At 46.9% G+C, this 19,922-nt stretch overlaps 1 protein-coding gene across 4 annotated transcripts in view; it reads left to right on the forward strand.

Moving 5' to 3' along the window:
• Nucleotides 1–19,922, forward strand: part of LOC146634309 (protein NLRC3-like) — a 709,813-nt gene that overhangs the window by 318,911 nt on the left and 370,980 nt on the right. The window contains exons 5-6 of one of the 4 annotated variants that reach the window (XM_085376521.1): nucleotides 875–2,675; nucleotides 12,917–13,090. In XM_085376521.1, coding sequence (XP_085232647.1) covers nucleotides 875–2,675; nucleotides 12,917–13,090 — 1,975 coding nt within the window. Of the gene's footprint in view, nucleotides 1–874; nucleotides 2,676–12,916; nucleotides 13,091–19,922 lie in introns of those variants that run through there. The other 3 variants (XM_085376545.1, XM_085376492.1, XM_085376536.1) reach the window with 3 other exon arrangements.

A 19,922-nucleotide genomic window follows, 5' to 3' on the forward strand; every position in this document is an offset into this window, starting at 1 on the left:
GTGAAGCAGCGGGAATGAGGATCAGCACCTCCAAATCTGAGGCCATGGTTCTCAGCCGGAAAAGGGTGGAGTGCCCATTCCGGGTCGGGGATGAGTTCCTGCCCCAAGTGGAGGAGTTCAAGTATCTCGGGGTCTTGTTCGCGAGTGATGGGAGAAGGGAGCCGGAGATCGACAGACGGATTGGGGCTGCAGCTGCAGTAATGCGGACGCTGCACCGGTCCGTCGTGGTGAAGAGGGAGCTGAGTGTAAAAGCGAAGCTCTCAATTTACCGGTCGATCTACGTCCCTACCCTCACCTATGGCCACGAGCTGTGGGTAGTGACCGAAAGAACGAGATCGCGGATACAAGCGGCAGAAATGAGCTTCCTCCGAAGGGTGGCTGGCCTCTCCCTTAGAGATAGGGTGAGAAGTTTGGCCATCCGGGAGGGGCTCAGAGTAGAGCCGCTGCTGCTCTACATCGAAAGGAGTCAGCTGAGGTGGTTCGGGCATCTGACAAGGATGCCCCCTGGGCGCCTCCTGGGTGAGGTGTTCCAGGCATGTCCCACCGGGAGGAGGCCCCGGGGCAGACCCAGGACACGCTGGAGAGATTATATCTCTCGGCTGGCCTGGGAACGCCTTGGTGTTCCCCCGGATAAGCTGGAGGAGGTGGCTGGGGAGAGGGAGGTCTGGGCCTCTTTGCTTAGGCTGCTGCCCCCGCGACCCGGCCTCGGATAAAGCGGATGAAAATGGATGGATGGATGGTTGCTCGTTTTCCTTTTGTTTGCTTTGTTCATTTGTCTCTTTTAATTCTATTTTTTTTATACTTTTTCAACATGTTCAAAATAAAGATTCAATCAATCAATCAATCAATATTCCACATATTTCTTCTCATTCAGAACTTCAAGCTGCAGTTTGTCATCATAACCTTAAATCCACCCTGAAGAAGAAGTTCCAGTGTGTGTTTGAGGGCATCGCTAAAGCAGGAAACCCAACCCTTCTGAATCAGATCTACACAGAGCTCTACATCACAGAGGGAGGGACTGCAGAGGTCAATGATGAACATGAGGTCAGACAGATTGAAACAGCATCCAGGAAACCAGACAGACCAGAAACAACAATCAGACAAGAAGACATCTTTAAAGCCTCACCTGGAAGAGACGAACCAATCAGAACAGTGCTGACAAAGGGAGTGGCTGGCATTGGGAAAACAGTCTTAACACAGAAATACAGCCTGGATTGGGCTGAAGACAAAGCCAACCAGGACATCCAGTTCATATTTCCATTCACTTTCAGAGAGCTGAATGTGCTGAAAGAGGAAAAGTTCAGCTTGGTGGGACTTGTTCATCACTTCTTTACTGAAACCAAAGAAGCAGGAATCTGCAGCTTTGAAGACTTCCAGGTTGTGTTCATCTTTGATGGTCTGGATGAGTGTCGACTTCCTCTGGACTTCCACAAAACTACAATCCTAACTGACCCTAGAAAGTCCACCTCAGTGGATGTGCTGCTGATAAACCTCATCAGGGGGAAACTGCTTCCCTCTGCTCGCCTCTGGATAACCACACGACCTGCAGCAGCCAATCAGATCCCTCCTGACTGTGTCGGCATGGTGACAGAGGTCAGAGGGTTCACTGACCCACAGAAGGAGGAGTACTTCAGGAAGAGATTCAGAGATGAGGAGCAGGCCAGCAGGATCATCTCCCACATCAAGACATCACGAAGCCTCCACATCATGTGCCACATCCCAGTCTTCTGCTGGATCACTGCTACAGTTCTGGAGGATGTGCTGGAAACCAGAGAGGGAGGACCGCTGCCCAACACCCTGACTGAGATGTACATCCACTTCCTGGTGGTTCAGGCCAAAGTGAAGAAGGTCAAGTATGATGGAGGAGCTGAGACAGATCCTCACTGGAGTCCAGAGAGCAGGAAGATGATGGAGTCTCTGGGAAAACTGGCTTTTGATCAGCTGCAGAAAGGAAACCTGATCTTCTATGAATCAGACCTGACAGAGTGTGGCATCGATATCAGAGCAGCCTCGGTGTACTCAGGAGTGTTCACACAGATCTTTAAAGAGGAGAGAGGACTGTACCAGGACAAGGTGTTCTGCTTCATCCATCTGAGTGTTCAGGAGTTTCTGGCTGCTCTTCATGTCCATCTGACATTCATCAACTCTGGACTCAATCTGATGGAAGAACAACAAACAACCTCTACATGGTCTAAACTATTTAACAAACTAAAACTTCAATCTCTCCACCAGAGTTCTGTGAACAAGGCCTTGCAGAGTCCAAATGGACACCTGGACTTGTTCTTCCGCTTCCTCCTGGGTCTTTCACTGCAGAGCAATCAGACTCTCCTACGAGGTCTGCTGACACAGACAGGAAGTAGCTCACAGACCAATCAGGAAACAGTCCAGTACATCAAGGAGAAGCTCAGTGAGAATCTGTCTGCAGAGAAAAGCATCAATCTGCTCCACTGTCTGAATGAACTGAATGATCGTTCTCTAGTGGAGGAGATCCAACAGTCCCTGAGATCAGGAAGTCTCTCCACAGATAAACCGTCTCCTGCTCAGTGGTCAGCTCTGGTCTTCATCTTACTGTCATCAGAAGAAGATCTGGATGTGTTTGACCTGAAGAAATACTCTGCTTCAGAGGAGGCTCTTCTGAGGCTGCTGCCAGTGGTCAAAGCCTCCAACAAAGCTCTGTGAGTACATTTGTACTCATGTCTTTACTTTTAACATCCAACTGTGTCAGTAATTTATTTCACCAGGCTTTCTGTCTTTGTATGCATTTGTATCCTAAAGTTTTGGGATTTCTCCAATACAACTGTAACCTCTTTGATGCCTCCAGAACTCGGTGTACTCGAGACGCTGGATTCACCATAAACTCTGATCATCACTGCTGCTGTTATGTTATCAGTCTTTGTTTAAACACTTAGGCTGCATGTGCCTGATGTTGTGATACTTCATATTCACATGCATGCTCCTAGATACATTTCTACTGCAGGTCTATTTTTAGTCACAAATGTTGGTGAAACACTTCCTTTTACATGCATGGTGGGTCCTGCATTAATGAAAGCATTTGAATTACTCAGTGAATCCTGGCAGCCAGAGAAACATCCTTAGTTCCACTTTAAACTTAACTCTGCTTCTGTCTTCCACAGTGTGTTTGTTGTTTCTTTGTTGTTGTTGGCCTGCTCTCTCCTCTCACTCCAATCTGGTTGCAGCAGATGTTTGTCCCTCCGTGAACCTGCAGACTTGGGTGCAGCACCTCAATTCATCTTCAGTCTGAAACCAGCTGTTGTAGCTATATCCCCTCAAGCACACCTTCCCTGGTCATCTCTGCTGTGGTTGCTATAAAATTTAATCTTGATTTTAAAAAAAGAACAAAAAAAAGTAAACTAACGTCAGACTTGATGCCATTTGTTGGCAGCATGGTGCCTGTTTGTCAGTCTTTGATGATAAACTGCAGCACAGTCTAAAGCAAACCTTCTTACTTTATTGACTTTATGCATCTATATATTCTTCCTGTTCACCTTGGACACACAACAGCTCTCTGTTTGTTGTTATTGGATCTAGAACACAATTCAGATCAGCCAACATATCCTAATCTAGATGATTTTTAAGGTGGTATCTGGGACGAAAAGTAAAAAATCAGCTTGGATGGCCTGTACTGTATGATGGCCTTTGTTGCACCACATTGAAAGTTAGAGTCGTGACTCCAGGGCCTGGTTTGAGTCTGCCCAAGACCATTTCCTGTGTGTTATTCTCCTCACTTCTAGAATTAGAATTAGAATTAGAATTCAACTTTATTGTCATTGCACATGCACAGGTACAGGGCAACGAAATGCGGTTTGCATCCATCCAGAAGTGCTTTAGTGATATAGATATATTACAATATAGATATGTAAGTATATTACAGAAATGGGTCTATTATGTTATAATTTACACGGTATGAAGTATGTTGTGAATATTCTATAACTACAAGTATGTACAGGCTGTAGTGAGTACAAGCTATGTACAGGCTATGAACAGGATATAAATATGAAAAACTATAAAGAATATGAAATTAATAACTTTACAGAATCTAAGATATCCAGCTATACAGAAATGGGAACTATGCAAGTTGTAAACAGTTCCATCCATCCATCCATCCATCTTCATCCGCTTTATCCGAGGCCGGGTCGCGGGGGCAGCAGCCTAAGCAAAGAGGCCCAGACCTCCCTCTCCCCAGCCACCTCCTCCAGCTTATCCGGGGGAACACCAAGGCGTTCCCAGGCCAGCCGAGAGATATAATCTCTCCAGCGTGTCCTGGGTCTGCCCCGGGGCCTCCTCCCGGTGGGACATGCCTGGAACACCTCACCCAGGAGGCGCCCAGGGGGCATCCTTGTCAGATGCCCGAACCACCTCAGCTGGCTCCTTTCGATGTGGAGCAGCAGCGGCTCTACTTTGAGCCCCTCCCGGATGGCCGAACTTCTCACCCTATCTCTAAGGGAGAGGCCAGCCACCCTTCGGAGAAAACTCATTTCTGCCGCTTGTATCCGCGATCTCGTTCTTTCTGTCACTACCCACAGCTCGTGGCCATAGGTGAGGGTAGGGACGTAGATCGACCGGTAAATTGAGAGCTTCGCTTTTACACTCAGCTCCCTCTTCACCACAACGGACCGGTGCAGCGTCTGCATTACTGCAGCCGCAGCCCCAATCCGTCTGTCGATCTCCGGCTCCCTTCTCCCATCACTCGCGAACAAGACCCCGAGATACTTGAACTCCTCCACTTGGGGCAGGAACTCATCACCGACCCGGAGTGGGCACTCCACCCTTTTCCGGCTGAGAACCATGGCCTCAGATTTGGAGGTGCTGATCCTCATTCCCGCTGCTTCACACTCGGCTGCGAACCGTTCCAGTGCGAGCTGGAGGCCCTCACCCGATGAAGCCAACAGAACCACATCATCCGCAAAAATCAGAGATGAGATTCTGAGGCCACCAAAGCGAAAGCCCTCCGCCACTTGACTGCGCCTAGAAATCCTGTCCATAAAAATTATGAACAGAACCGGAGACAAAGGGCAGCCCTGGCGGAGCCCATCACCCACCGGGAACGAGTACGACTTATTGCCGGCAATGCGAACCAAGCTCTTACAACGGTTGTATAGGGATCGAATGGCCCGTAGCAATGGGCCAGACACCCCATACTCCTGCAACACCTCCCACAGGACACCCCGAGTGACACGGTCGAATGCCTTCTCCAAGTCCACAAAACACATGTAGACTGGTTGGGCAAACTCCCATGCACCCTCAAGTATCCTCGAGAGGATAAAGAGCTGGTCCAGTGTTCCGCGACCAGGACGAAAACTGCATTGTTCCTCCTGTATCCGAGGTTCAACTAACGGACGAACTTTCCTTTCCAGCACCCTGGCATAGACTTTCCCAGGGAGGCTGAGGAGTGTGATCCCCCTGTAGTTGGAACACACCCTCCGGTCCCCCTTCTTAAAGATGGGGACCACCACCCCGGTCTGCCAGTCCACAGGTACTGCCCCTGATCTCCACGCAACATTGCAGAGGCGTGTCAACCAGGACAGCCCTACAATGTCCAGAGCCTTCAGGAACTCAGGGCGGACCTCATCAACACCAGGGGCTCTGCCACCAAGGAGTTGTTTAACTGCCTCAGTGACCTCGCCCCCGGAAATTGGCGGGTCATTCCCCTCATCCCCAGACTCTGCTTCCTCCTCGGAAGACGTGTCAGTGGGATTAAGGAGGTCCTCGAAGTATTCCTTCCACCGCCTGACAATTTTCTCAGTCGACGTCAGCAGCGCTCTGCCAACACTATACACAGTGCAGGTAGAGCACCGCTTTCCCCTCCTGAGACGCCTGACGGTTTGCCAGAATCTCTTCGAGGCAGTCCGAAAGTCTTTTTCCATGGCCTCTCCAAACTCCTCCCACACCCGAGTTTTTGCTTCAGCCACTGCCCGAGCTGCATTTCGCTTGGCCTGTCGATACCTGTCGGCTGCCTCCGGAGTCCCACAGGCTAACCAAGCCCGATAGGACTCCTTCTTCAGCCTGGCTCCCTTCACCTCTGGTGTCCACCATTTGGTTCGGGGATTACCACCACGGCAGGCACCAACCACCTTGCGGCCGCAGCTCAATGCAGCAGCTTCGGCAATGGAGACGCTGAACATGGTCCATTTGGACTCAATGTCCCCAGTCTCCCTCGGAATGCTGTTGAAGCTCTGCCGGAGGTGTGCGTTGAAGATCTCGCGGACTGGGGCCTCTTGTAAACAGTTGTAGGATTAAAAATTATCGAATGTACAGAATGATTATTTACACAGAGCTATACCGTAGTGCAGTTAAGATAAGTGAGGGTGTAGATAGTTTCTACAGAGGCTATATAAAGTGCTAGTGGTTGTGAGTGGTGGTTCACTCCATGTTATTATTGTGTGTTTGAGGGTACGGTTGTCCATTGTGGGTGTGTGTATGTCCAGTCCATGTGTTAATGTGGGTCAGATGTCAGGAGGCAGAGTTCAGGAGTCTGACAGCTGTGGGGAAGAAGCTGTTCCGGTACCTGGTGGTCTTAGTCCGGAGACTCCTGTAGCGCCTCCCAGAGGGCAGGAGGGTGAAGAGTCCATGTGATGGGTGATTGGGGTCTTTGATGATTTTCCCAGCCCTTTTCAGACACCGCTTCCTGTAGATGTCTTTTATGGCAGGAAGTGGTGCTCCGGCGATGCGCTGGGCAGTTTTCACGACGCTCTGCAACGCCTTCCGGTCCGAGGCAGAGCAGTTCCCGTACCAGACTGTTATACAGTTGGTCAGGATGCTCTCGATGGTGCAACGATAGAAGTTCACCAGGATGTCTGAGGACAGGTTGTTCTTCCTCAGAGTCCTCAAGAAGAAGAGGCGCTGGTGAGCCTTCTTGACCAGCTTGGAGCAGTTGGTCGTCCAGGTGAGATCCTCGGAGATGTGGACTCCCAGGAACTTGAAGCTGCTCACACGCTCCACAGCCGTCCCCTTAATGTGGATGTGGGTCAGCATTCCTCCTGTAGTCCACGATGAGCTCCTTGGTCTTCTCGGTATTAAGCAGCAGGTTGTTTGTGTCGCACCACTCAGCCAGACGATCCACCTCCTCCCTGTAGGCGGCCTCATCGTTGAGGCCAATCACCGTGGTGTCATCTGCAAACTTAATGATGGTGTTGGAACCATCAGCAGGTCTGCAGTCGTGGGTGAAGAGGGAGTAGAGGAAAGGGCTCATCACACAGCCTTGTGGTACACCGGTGTTCATTGTGATGGTAGATGAGCAGTGGTTATCCAGCCGGACATGTTGGGGGCGGTTGGTCAGGAAGTCCAGTAACCATTTGCAGATGAGGGAACTGATGCCCAGGTCTGTCAGTTTCCTGATGAGTTGTGAGGGGTGGATTGTATTGAATGCTGAACTGAAGTCTATAAACAGCATTCTGGCGTAGGTGTTGTTGTTGTCCAGGTGTGAGAGGACAGAGTGCAGTGCGATGGAGACTGCATCCTCTGTGCTCCTGTTCTGGCGGTATGCGAATTGGTGGGGGTCCAGGGTGGGGGGGAGACAGGATTTGAAGTGTGCTAGGACCAGCTGCTCTAAGCACTTAGTGATGATGGGGGTGAGTGCTACTGGGCGGTAGTCATTGAGGCAAGATGGGTTGGAGGTTTTGGGTATCGGGACGATGGAGGTGGATTTGAAGCAGGCCGGTACCACAGCGTGGGCCAAGGACAGATTGAATATGTCTGTGAGCACTCCTGCAAGCTCCCCAGAACACGCTCTGAGAACACGCCCGGGGATGCCATCAGGACCTGCAGCCTTGTGGACATTGATCCTGCTCAGCACCGCTCCTACATCGGTGGGGGAGAGAGTCAGAGGTTGGTGGTCTGGCGTCATGTCTGCTTTGGTTGTGGTTGTGGGGTTCCCTCGCTCAAAACGAGCATAAAAGTTGTTGAGCTCGTTGAGGAAGGAGACATCAGAGGGTTTGGTGGTCCTGTAGTTTGTAATGGTCTGGAGTCCTTGCCACATGCGTCGGGGGTTGGAGTTGGAGAAGTGTTCTTCTACCTTCTTTTTGTAATGGTGTTTGGCTTTTTTGATGCCCTTCTTTAGATTAGCCCTGGCTGTGCTGTAGGCGTGTGCATCTCCTGACCTAAAGGCAGTGTTGCGGGCCTTCAGGAGGAGACGAACATCCCGGTTCATCCAAGGCTTCTGGTTGGGGTACATGGTGATCCGTTTCTGGGTGGTGACACTGTCTGTGGTTTCGGAGATGTAATCCAGTACAGATGAGGCGTACTGGTCCAGGTCTGTGTGGGTGAACATATTCCAGTCTGTGTTTTTAAATCTGTCCTGGAGCACTGCCTCTGTCCCCTCTGGCCACACTTTAATTGTCCTCACAGCAGGTTTCACACGTTGGATGAGTGGTGAATACCTAGGTGTGAGGAACAGGGAGAGATGGTCCGATTGTCCAATGTGGGGGAGGGGTGTGGCTTTGTAGGCTCCAGCCAGGTTGGAATACACATGGTCTAAAGTCTTGTCTCCTCTGGTGTGGCAGGAGACATGTTGGTGGAATCTGGGGAGGACTGTCTTTAAGTTGGTGTGGTTGAAGTCTCCAGCAACAATAAAAGCAGCCTCGGGGTGTTTATTCTGGTGTTTGTTAATGGCTGCAGAAAGTTCTTTCATGGCCAACCTAGCATTAGCGTCAGGGGGGATATACACGGCAGTGAGTATATTCTCCCTCCCTTCCTGTATTCTCTGTCCTATACAGTGAAGACAAAAGGCCTCAAGTTCTGAAAACTCCTCCCCTTCATCATCTTCCATCTCGCTCATCTAAATTCACCAGTATTCTCTGAGTAGTGAATCTTTTCACAATCTTGAATGATAAGGATCCAAGTGGGTAAATTGGACAATCGGACCATCTCTCCCTGTTCCTCACACCTAGGTATTCACCACTCATCCAACGTGTGAAACCTGCTGTGAGGACAATTAAAGTGTGGCCAGAGGGGACAGAGGCAGTGCTCCAGGACAGATTTAAAAACACAGACTGGAATATGTTCACCCACACAGACCTGGACCAGTACGCCTCATCTGTACTGGATTACATTTCCAAAACCACAGACAGTGTCACCACCCAGAAACGGATCACCATGTACCCCAACCAGAAGCCTTGGATGAACCGGGATGTTCGTCTCCTCCTGAAGGCCCGCAACACCGCCTTTAGGTCAGGAGATGCACACGCCTACAGCACAGCCAGGGCTAATCTAAAGAAGGGCATCAAAAAAGCCAAACACCATTACAAAAAGAAGGTAGAAGAACACTTCTCCAACTCCAACCCCCGACGCATGTGGCAAGGACTCCAGACCATTACAGACTACAGGACCACCAAACCCTCTGTCTCCTTCCTCAATGAGCTCAACAACTTTTATGCTCGTTTTGAGCGAGGGAACCCCACAACCACAACCAAAGCAGACATGACGCCAGACCACCAACCTCTGACTCTCTCCCCCACCGATGTAGGAGCGGTGCTGAGCAGGATCAATGTCCACAAGGCTGCAGGTCCTGATGGCATCCCCGGGCGTGTTCTCAGAGCGTGTTCTGGGGAGCTTGCAGGAGTGCTCACAGACATATTCAATCTGTCCTTGGCCCACGCTGTGGTACCGGCCTGCTTCAAATCCACCTCCATCGTCCCGATACCCAAAAACTCCAACCCATCTTGCCTCAATGACTACCGCCCAGTAGCACTCACCCCCATCATCACTAAGTGCTTAGAGCAGCTGGTCCTAGCACACTTCAAATCCTGTCTCCCCCCCACCCTGGACCCCCACCAATTCGCATACCGCCAGAACAGGAGCACAGAGGATGCAGTCTCCATCGCACTGCACTCTGTCCTCTCACACCTGGACAACAACAACACCTACGCCAGAATGCTGTTTATAGACTTCAGTTCAGCATTCAATACAATCCACCCCTCACAACTCATCAGGAAACTGACAGACCTGGGCATCAGTTCCCTCATCTGCAAATGGTTACTGGACTTCCTGACCAACCGCCCCCAACATGTCCGGCTGGATAACCACTGCTCATCTACCATCACAATGAACACCGGTGTACCACAAGGCTGTGTGATGAGCCCTTTCCTCTACTCCCTCTTCACCCACGACTGCAGACCTGCTGATGGTTCCAACACCATCATTAAGTTTGCAGATGACACCACGGTGATTGGCCTCATCAGTGACAACGATGAGGCCGCCTACAGGGAGGAGGTGGATCGTCTGGCTGAGTGGTGCGACACAAACAACCTGCTGCTTAACACCGAGAAGACCAAGGAGCTCATCGTGGACTACAGGAGGAATGCTGACCCACATCCACCCATCCACATTAAGGGGACGGCTGTGGAGCGTGTGAGCACCTTCAAGTTCCTGGGAGTCCACATCTCCGAGGATCTCACCTGGACGACCAACTGCTCCAAGCTGGTCAAGAAGGCTCACCAGCGCCTCTTCTTCTTGAGGACTCTGAGGAAGAACAACCTGTCCTCAGACATCCTGGTGAACTTCTATCGTTGCACCATCGAGAGCATCCTGACCAACTGTACAACAGTCTGGTACGGGAACTGCTCTGCCTCGGACCGGAAGGCGTTGCAGAGCGTCGTGAAAACTGCCCAGCGCATCGCCGGAGCACCACTTCCTGCCATAAAAGACATCTACAGGAAGCGGTGTCTGAAAAGGGCTGGGAAAATCATCAAAGACCCCAATCACCCATCACATGGACTCTTCACCCTCCTGCCCTCTGGGAGGCGCCACAGGAGCCTCCGGACTAAGACCACCAGGTACCAGAACAGCTTCTTCCCCACAGCTGTCAGACTCCTGAACTCTGTCTACTGACATCTGACCCACGTTAAACTCATGGACTGAACATACACACCCCCACAATGGACAACATCTGACCCACGTTAAACTCATGGACTGAACATACACACCCCCTCAAACACACAATAATAACATGGAGTGAACCACCACTCACAACCACTAGCACTTTATATAGCCTCTGTAGAAACTATCTACACCCTCACTTATCTTAACTGCACTACTGTATAGCTCTGTGTAAATAATCATTCTGTACATTCGATAATCTTTAATCCTACAACTGTTTACAACTTGCATAGTTCCCATTTCTGTATAGCTGTATATCTCAGATTTCTGTAAAGTTATTTATTTCATATTCTGTATAGTTTTTCATATTTATACCCTGTTCATAGACTGTACATAGCTTGTACTCACTACAGCCTGTACATACTTAGTTATAGAATATTCACAACATACTTCATACCGTGTACATTATAACATACCATAATAGACCCATTTCTGTAATATACTTACATATCTATACTATTGCTAATATATATTGTAATATACCTATATCACTAAAGCACTTCTGGATGGATGCAAACTGCATTTCGTTGCCCTGTACCTGTGCATGTGCAATGACAATAAAGTTGAATTCTATTCTATTCTATTCTATTCTATTCTATTCTAAAGTTATTTATTTGTTGTGTTCCTATTTGCAGCTGGGATAGATTGTGAAAAACTCTTGGCTGCCTAAATTACATCCAGTTTAGAAGACAAACATTGAGTGAAGTGTTTGTTTCATCATTTTTCACAACTCATCAACCAGGTGTCACAAACTGCATCAGGACAGTACAAAGCATGTCATACTGGATGGCTGCAACAACCAGAGTTTTACCTACCTTTGGTATTTCTTGACAGCATGAGCGTAATATTTACTGAACAGAGTCGTCTTCTGTAATCTATTCAGATTCAGAACACTGTATTTATTTTCAAGGGGCAATTAGCATACTGACCTTGCCAACCGTACATACAATACACAAACATCACATTGGGGAGACAGGTCAGGCCAGGTAGCTGGCCGGTCAGCCGCTAGAGCAGCGACCCGGAACCGAACAGCAGAAAATGCACAACATCAGGAAAGATGAGGAGAAAAAATAACTCCCCCCAGACTGAGCTCCAGCAGGGAGATCAGTTTGAGAACAGAAAAAAATGACCTTAGCGCAGAGCACATGAAAACTCTTAATACGCCATAGAAACACATGACAAGCAACAGGGATGGGTAAAAGGTGAGAGACAGCCGGTGTAGACAGCGCATCCGGGCCTGCAGCATTTGCGCTGGTCCCCTCGACCCACCGTCTGCACCGGGAGGGGATAAGCATGCTTAGGATGGGAAGGAACAGTCTAAACAGCGTCTGTTATCAGGGTGAGATTTGTTATGTTCAGCTCCAGCCTTGAGACCACAGCTGGCGCCGGTATGTTAGCCGCCTGAAATGATGGTGGTTTTCTTTGGTGCGAACAACTGCATGTCAATTTCACAGCTGATCTAACAGTCCGTCACTCGTCTCTCAATCTCCCGTTGGAGAGCCACAAGCTTCGAGAGGTTATCAGTTTTGCGCTCAAAGAGCAAAGTCTGAGAACTCACGACCACCATGAGCTTCTTCAAGATCTTATCCGTGCTGCGTTCAATGAGCCCATTTTGAGAAGTCACGACCCGTCCCATTGTTTCAGTCACAGCGGGCAGCCTTGTGGGGTTTTGATCAGCTGATTCCGCTTTCTTTAATCTTCAATAAGCCAGGGCCAAGCCAGCTCAGATCAGCAAGAACCCTTTGCTGCTGTGAATGTCCGTGCTGCTATATTTCAGTATCAGGCTCTAAATGTACAAATGGATCTGAGAAGATTTCCAATCATGTTTCTACTAGATTTACAGTTTGTTTTCATGTCTTCTGACTCAGAAGGTGGAGCAGGTGGAGCTTACAAGGAGTAAGTGCTGATATAGAAGAGGTGTTGTGTTTTAATGAAGCTATTTAGTTAACCAATAATTGTATTGCATGCTGGCATTAAAAATGTTTCATTTGACTGATTTAATTGTTTGTTTGTTTTCTTCCAGACTGAGTGGCTGTAACCTCTCAGAGAGAAGCTGTGGTGCTCTGTCCTCAGTTCTCAACTCCCAGTCCTCTAGTCTGAAAGAGCTGGACCTGAGTAACAATGACCTGCGGGATTCAGGAGTGAAGCTTCTGTCTGCTGCACTGCAGAGTCCACATTGTACACTGGAAACTCTCAGGTCAGGATCCAAACATATCATTAAATGATATTATTGTATAAACAACCAAGCTTTATAGAATTGGCAGGTGAACTTTTCTTTATCTTTGGATTGCTTAGGAGATTCTTAATTACTGTCTGAAGATTTTTTTACAGTCACATATTTTGTTTTAATGGTCAAACAGAATTATTGTTCAGTTCAATGAGCAGGTAGCTGTGAGATTCATAATAATGAGGTATATTTGTATTAAAGATGACTAAACTTGAACAGTAGCTGTGAGTTACTTTGTTTACTCATGTGTGCTGATGTTGTGAGTAATTTAAAGCTGAAGTAAACTCGTAATGAGTTTAATAGAGTTTCTGAAGTAAGTGTACTTGGAGACATTAATGTGTTTACTAAAGTCCAGGAGCAGGAGGCTGTGTGTAGCATAGAGGAACCCAGACCTCAGCTTTGTCTCCTGGTTTCTGTTGCTGCAGTTACAGTTTCCCCTCATCGTTCCTTCAACAGTCTCCTCACTGTAACAAATCAAAGTGTTACTGTATAGATTCAGGTCTGAATGTTGCCATGTGCTATCAAAACTGAAAGCGATGTTTCATACACCCACGTGGTTCAGTCACACAGTAACTGATGGTAAATAATGTTTGTGTTGAGCACATCGTACAGGTCAGCTGCTCCACACAGATCTCAGGTTTACATGCTGGAACAGTTTGTGATCATGAAGGATAAACCTCACTTCCTCTTTGTTTCATGCAGATGTGACATGAACAATAACACATTCATGAAATCCTTTTAGGAACACAAACACTATTGTAGCTGGAGAATATATTTGAATGTAGGATAATGTAGGGGATCAGAAACAACAGTAATAACTAACCACCACCTCACCATTTGGGTTGGTAGCTGCATGTTGATTGATGAAGTCATTTTCTTCTTCCTCCATTTCTACCTTATTAACATCAGATTAAAAGCTGCACAGAGAAAGGCACTGGACGTGTTTAGCCTAGCTTAGTACAAGGACTGGACATGGGGGAAACGGCTCTCATCACTGGATCAAAACATGAAAACAAATCTGAAGTAAAGTTTTGTTGAAGTGAACTGTGGTGGTGCCCAATGTTCCCTCTAAGCTGCGCTCGTGCAACTGCGCGCTGCTGGCACGTCTCTGCGCACAGAAAATCTGTGTTGCGCACAAAAAAAAAATCAAATCTCAATTGAAATTAAAATGAAAACTTTAACAATTGTTCTGCAGTGTTAGTCAGTGACTGTCTGCTCCCATATGGGATTAGAACGATGCCACCTTATCCCATAGTCAAGCCAATGATGCGATTCAGCTTCGTATATACGCAGCTAATCAACGTTGCTGACAGGCTATGACAGCGTCCTTATGTGTTATAGCGAGCAAAGTGGCTGATGATGAGGTGAAGCCACGTTAATGACAACGTGTACAACCATTGGAGATGTGAGCAGGACAGACGGAGCAACTGATGGACAAAGTGTGGACTTTATACCAGTTTTTAAATTGTGTTGATCGGCCACGTAAAACCAGAGTTATGATAAAAGATCTGCAATGTTTGGTTTTCTTCCTGAATGGTATTGTTGTTTATAACAACGATAGTATTCAGTATTTATTGCAACAAACTTTGTTGTTTGCAAAACTCAGTAACTTTTTTGAAGAAGTAACTATATAATTAATTGTCCAACATTGGTCATTATTTACTGTATGTTGCAGACAGAGTTACAGACTCTCTCCCAGACCACAGACTCATCATACAAGTCAGAGCTTTATAAAAATAGAAAAAATAAAGTTGTGTTTTCAAAATTGGAGTTCAAGTTATTTTTACTTCCAATAGTGTTAACATGCTACAGGTCATGAACAAGGTTGTTTTTAATTTTCATTGTAAGTGGGCTAAAGCAGTTAATTAAAAGTAGTCTAACATAAATGCTGTAATTTGATTACTTTAATAAACCATGTAACTTGGATGGATAAGATGCTGGCGTGACCACAGTGCACACGTCTGCTGTTGCTCACAGTGGTCCAAGGGACGCTCAGGGAGTTTGTGTGTTCGCTCAGACACATGAAACATTAGAGGGAACATTGGCGGTGACTGGCAGGGAAAAGGGGAATGATAAGACTTACTGTAAATATAATTATGTATGTATTGAAAAAGGAACAACTAAAATGTTCCAGCTGAAAAAATGAAATTTTTTAAAATAAAAAACTTTTATTTTGAAATGAGCTGATGTGGGTGAGAGGACTCAGGCAGCCTGACAGAGTTGATGTCCAGGTCTTCCCTGCTTGTCCTGATATACAGTGGGGCAAAAAAGTATTTAGTCAGCCACCGATTGTGCAAGTTCCCCCACCTAAAATGATGACAGAGGTCAGTAATTTGCACCAGAGGTACACTTCAACTGTGAGAGACAGAATGTGAAAAAAAAATCCATGAATCTGCTCTCAGCGTCTCCTGTATATCTCCTGTATAAATGTTGCACTCAGCTTTGTGGTCTCCAATATCACTGAAATGCAGCCAGATGCTGCTCATTTTGCCTTTTCACTCTTTCCTGACACGCTTGCATTTCAGTACAGCTCCTATTTCTCTGTGTACTGGTCTCTATCACTACCCTTGCTGTCTATGGGACATTTCCGTCCTCTTTCACATAATGGTATGATCCCAGTCTGTCTCTTAAAGTTTTTGGCCACATGGTTTGCTCATCAGAATAACATCTCAGCCGTGCTCACATTGATTATCAGCAAGCCTGAAAATTCATCAATATTTGACATATGAAATTATCTCAAGGGCTGGATTTGGCCCACGGGCCATATGTTTGACACCCCTGGTTTACACAGTTTGGTATTCAATGTACAAGTGAGTTAGCTCTCAGCTAACTAGCAGACAAGCTAATTGCTGGGACTGCGTCTTTCTAACAAGAGCGTCAGACACTCAGACTGGTTTCCTTTGTGGATGATGATGTGTTCTCACACTGATCCTTCATGCTGATGCTGCCATCCACCCACTGCTCCTGGATTCTCATCATCATCTCCATCAGCCCTCACAATACTCCACCTTCTTCAGCTTCATGTTCAGCAGCCTGGATGGACAGTAATTCTTTCCATGGGTTATGGTGGGACATTGAGAGCTGAAGTCAAACAGCAGTGAGAAATGAAAGACTGATTCATTTCTATTTAGTCTTGTGATGTGCAGCTTTGTTCAGAGCATTAAGGCCCAGCAAAGATCACTGAGGTCATAGAGTCCCTGATGAAACCTGTGTGCTTATAGAAACTGAGACCAGATGAACCAGAATAGAAGGACATTAAAATGAAGTGTCAGCTGCACAAAGGCAAAGCTATTCACTTGTTGCTGTGAGTTATTTAAATGGAGGATGGAGTCAGACTTTAAGCTGCTGGACTCAGTCACTATATCCTGTTGTCCTCATAGAACCTGGACACACAGACTCACCTGTGACACAGTGACACACAGTGTGGGCTACACACACATTAGAAAGTGGATCAGTCACACTTGTGCAATCATTTGTTGTGCTGGGAAACCATGAACACTTTGAATCACATTAATGGCTTTGTTACAGCAACATTCAATCATGAGTTGAAAAGTAGTGTATTGTGTACTTATTTTAATAGTACTGCAGTATGAGAAGTGCAACATTCAGTGTGCAGAAACAGATCAGGTGCTTTCTAACAGCAGTGTTCCCTTTAACACAGCAGCAGTTCAAATATTTCTGTCAGTCTGAGCTGAAACATGAATCTAATCAAATATCAAATCAAAGTTCTTTGCCTCTGCCAGGACGTTAACATTTGATCTAGTTTTTTACAAAGTTCCCTCAGCGTCCAGAGCCACCAACATACCTTTGATCAACAGCAAGTGAACATTTATAAATGTGTGTTTCCAGAACAGGAAGCAGCAGAACTATTGTTCTGTTATCAGGCAGCAGCACAAACGCTCATCAGCTCATTTACTGTGCAGGACTTTGAGTGTGTGAAGTGTGTGTTTGTGCTGGATTTCCTTTGGAGAATCTCAGTCAGAAACAAGACAAAGAAAAACTCTTTCAACAGTCCAGGGGCCTGTTCTTCGTACGTCGCTTACTACATCCAAGATCAAATGACACATCCAAGACCAAACCATCGCGCTAACCGTGAGCTCGCTAATCCGGTTCCCCGAACACGCCTGCTGTTGACGATTAGTACAGCTGGACGCAGTAATGTGACATCACTGGGTGTCGTAAAAGGGGCTACGCATCGATAGTAGAAACATTGATCGGCAACCCGCTGATTGGTCGGCGAAAATGTCGAAGGGGCGTGCTCGGTATTTTCCGGCAGCAGAGCAAGAACTCATGAGTGAGGGATTTCAGGAGTTTCAGAGTTTAATTAAAACGCAAGAGAACACTGCAAAGGCTGCAGAAGCAAGGAGAGAGGGCTGGCAGAAAGTTGCTGACAAATCAAACTCGTAGGTAATTTAATAATAACAATAATAATGGAGTGGGTTTATATAGCGCTTTCCAAGGCACCCAAAGCGCTTTACGATACCACTATTCATTCACTCCCACATTCACACACTGGTGGAGGCAGCTACGGTTTTAGCCAGGCTGCCATATCGCGCCATCGGCCCCTCTGGCCAACACCAGTAGGCGGTAGGGTAGATCTATCATATGACACTATATTGTCCAATATCATATGACATTATATTATATGTTATATTATATCCCCTTTCACATTAGAGCCACAACAGGACCCACAAGAACATGGGAACAAGTAAAAGTGGAATACAGGAGTATTCTACAGAATGGTAATATTTATCTCTTAGATTGCTTTTCGTCTCTTGGCAAGGTAATACTGGCCTGTAATACTCTGTTAGTTTGTTCATAACAGCAACCAAGAAAAGGGCAGAGGAAAAAAAGACAGGTGGTGGTCCTGCACCCCCTCGTCAACAAGTTGGTTAAGTAAATAATACCCTCACGGGAATATCGATATCTCTCAATGAGCACACTGTCGCGCTGAGCTAAAGGATCCTGTCTATCCCGCAATATACGCTGAATTCTGAGGACTCTCCTTATCAATCTTGCACCTTCCGCAATGGGTGGCTCGCGTATACGGACAGGACATGGCTGCGACAGGCTTCCCAAATCCACCTTCGCTTTTATAGCCGTGGTCTCTCATCTTGATTACACGAAGTAATTTACAATTACTACTCTGAAATATGAATTACATCTGTAATAATCACATACATGTAATAGAATGTTAATAGTTCATTTCCCTTTTTTAGGAAATGACCTGTATGTATCTGTGTGACATCAATAAAAGGATCAAGTGCTGCATTATCTTTAGTTACATTGATGTTATTTATTTATGGTGAAACAGTGGTGGAATATCGCTGTTGCTTTCGTATAAATGAAGCGGACATACCTGCGTCGCCGCGATCTAATCCTGTTTACATGAAGTAAACCTGCTCCCGAGCAGGTTTACGCTTACGGCTCTGTTGCTATGACAGCAAGTCCCGGATGAGCTTCGGGGAACCGAACGATCCAGGATCACGCGAAATCGTCAACAATCTAATCCAGCTAACTTACTTAGCGAGGTACGAAGAACAGGCCCCAGGTTGAGTTGACAACATGAACTGCATTTATCTTCCTCTGACTTGACATGTTCTTCCTCCTCTGCACCGAGCCAGCTGCTAAGACTCACAAGCTCATTGACATTTTCTGATGATAAAGAAACTCTCTTCTTCTGCACAATATGAGCAGCAACAGAGAAGAAGCTTTCACAGGTACAGATGTTGCAGCTGTGGCCAAGTACATGTGCTGCATGTTTGGAGCAGCACTCTAATGGACAGGCCTCTGTACTGATGGTGGGCTCTGCTCTGTATCCACCACACTGTTCTCAGCTGAGTCTTCCTCCTGTTCACACTCTGATGAAGCACCAACAGGGCCAACTTCTTCTCTGGTGGCCCGGATGTTGTTGCTTCCACAGGTTTCCCTCCAACAACCCTCTGTTCCTGCAGTAAGTTCAGTAAGATCTGGGTAAACACTTGAGCTCCTTGAATCTGGCTCCAGCAGCAGTTTTCACATATACAATGTTGGCATTTTGCTTGCGTGTCTCCAGGTCTGTTCTGAATGTAGACTTGAATTTGACCACGTAGGCGGGGTCATCATCTGAGCTCTCCATCACCTGAGAGAGATGACAAAACACAGAATCACAGAGCATGAAACCAGCGTTTCTCCTCCCAGAAGTTCAGTCACAGACCTGCAACAGAAACAAGAGTCAAAGATTCAAATGACGCAGAGCTTTCATTTACTTATATCCACAAACATGTCCTCTACATATTCATGCTGTATTTACACACACATACAGAGGCTGTTTGTCTCTCACACACAGACAGGACACTGAGAAATACATCATGTTAAATATACCTGCAGGCTTCCAGCTGTGCACTTTGTCCCTGTCAGCTGTGGTCGCCATGGCAACCTTGGTGTTGTGCGCGATGCAGGGACGTGTTCAAAGGCAGACTTCTGGCAGCAGCATCATATTTGATGCACTATCTGTACTGAGTGTGCTGACTTTATTTCAAATGTCCCACTGCTGTGCAACATGAATCACATGTTTCTGTAACTCCCAGGTAACCATGGTTACCCAGCCACGCCCAGTAGCTGTCTGGGCGGGGCGTGGATCAGGTGACCCTGAACCATCCCTTAGTTATGCTGCTATAGGCTCAGGCTGTTGGTGGACTTCCCATGATGCTCTGCTTTCTTCTCCCCTCTTTTCACTCCTGATGCTTTTATATGTCACTACTGCGTGTCCTTAACTTTTGTCTCTCTGTTTTGTTCTTGTCTCTCTGAGCTCATCTCTTCT

Source organism: Diplotaxodon limnothrissa, linkage group LG3 (assembly GCF_057381915.1).
Source record: "Diplotaxodon limnothrissa isolate DT_005_m linkage group LG3, D_limnothrissa_male_GT1.1, whole genome shotgun sequence".
NCBI classification, from domain to species: Eukaryota; Metazoa; Chordata; class Actinopteri; order Cichliformes; family Cichlidae; genus Diplotaxodon; species Diplotaxodon limnothrissa.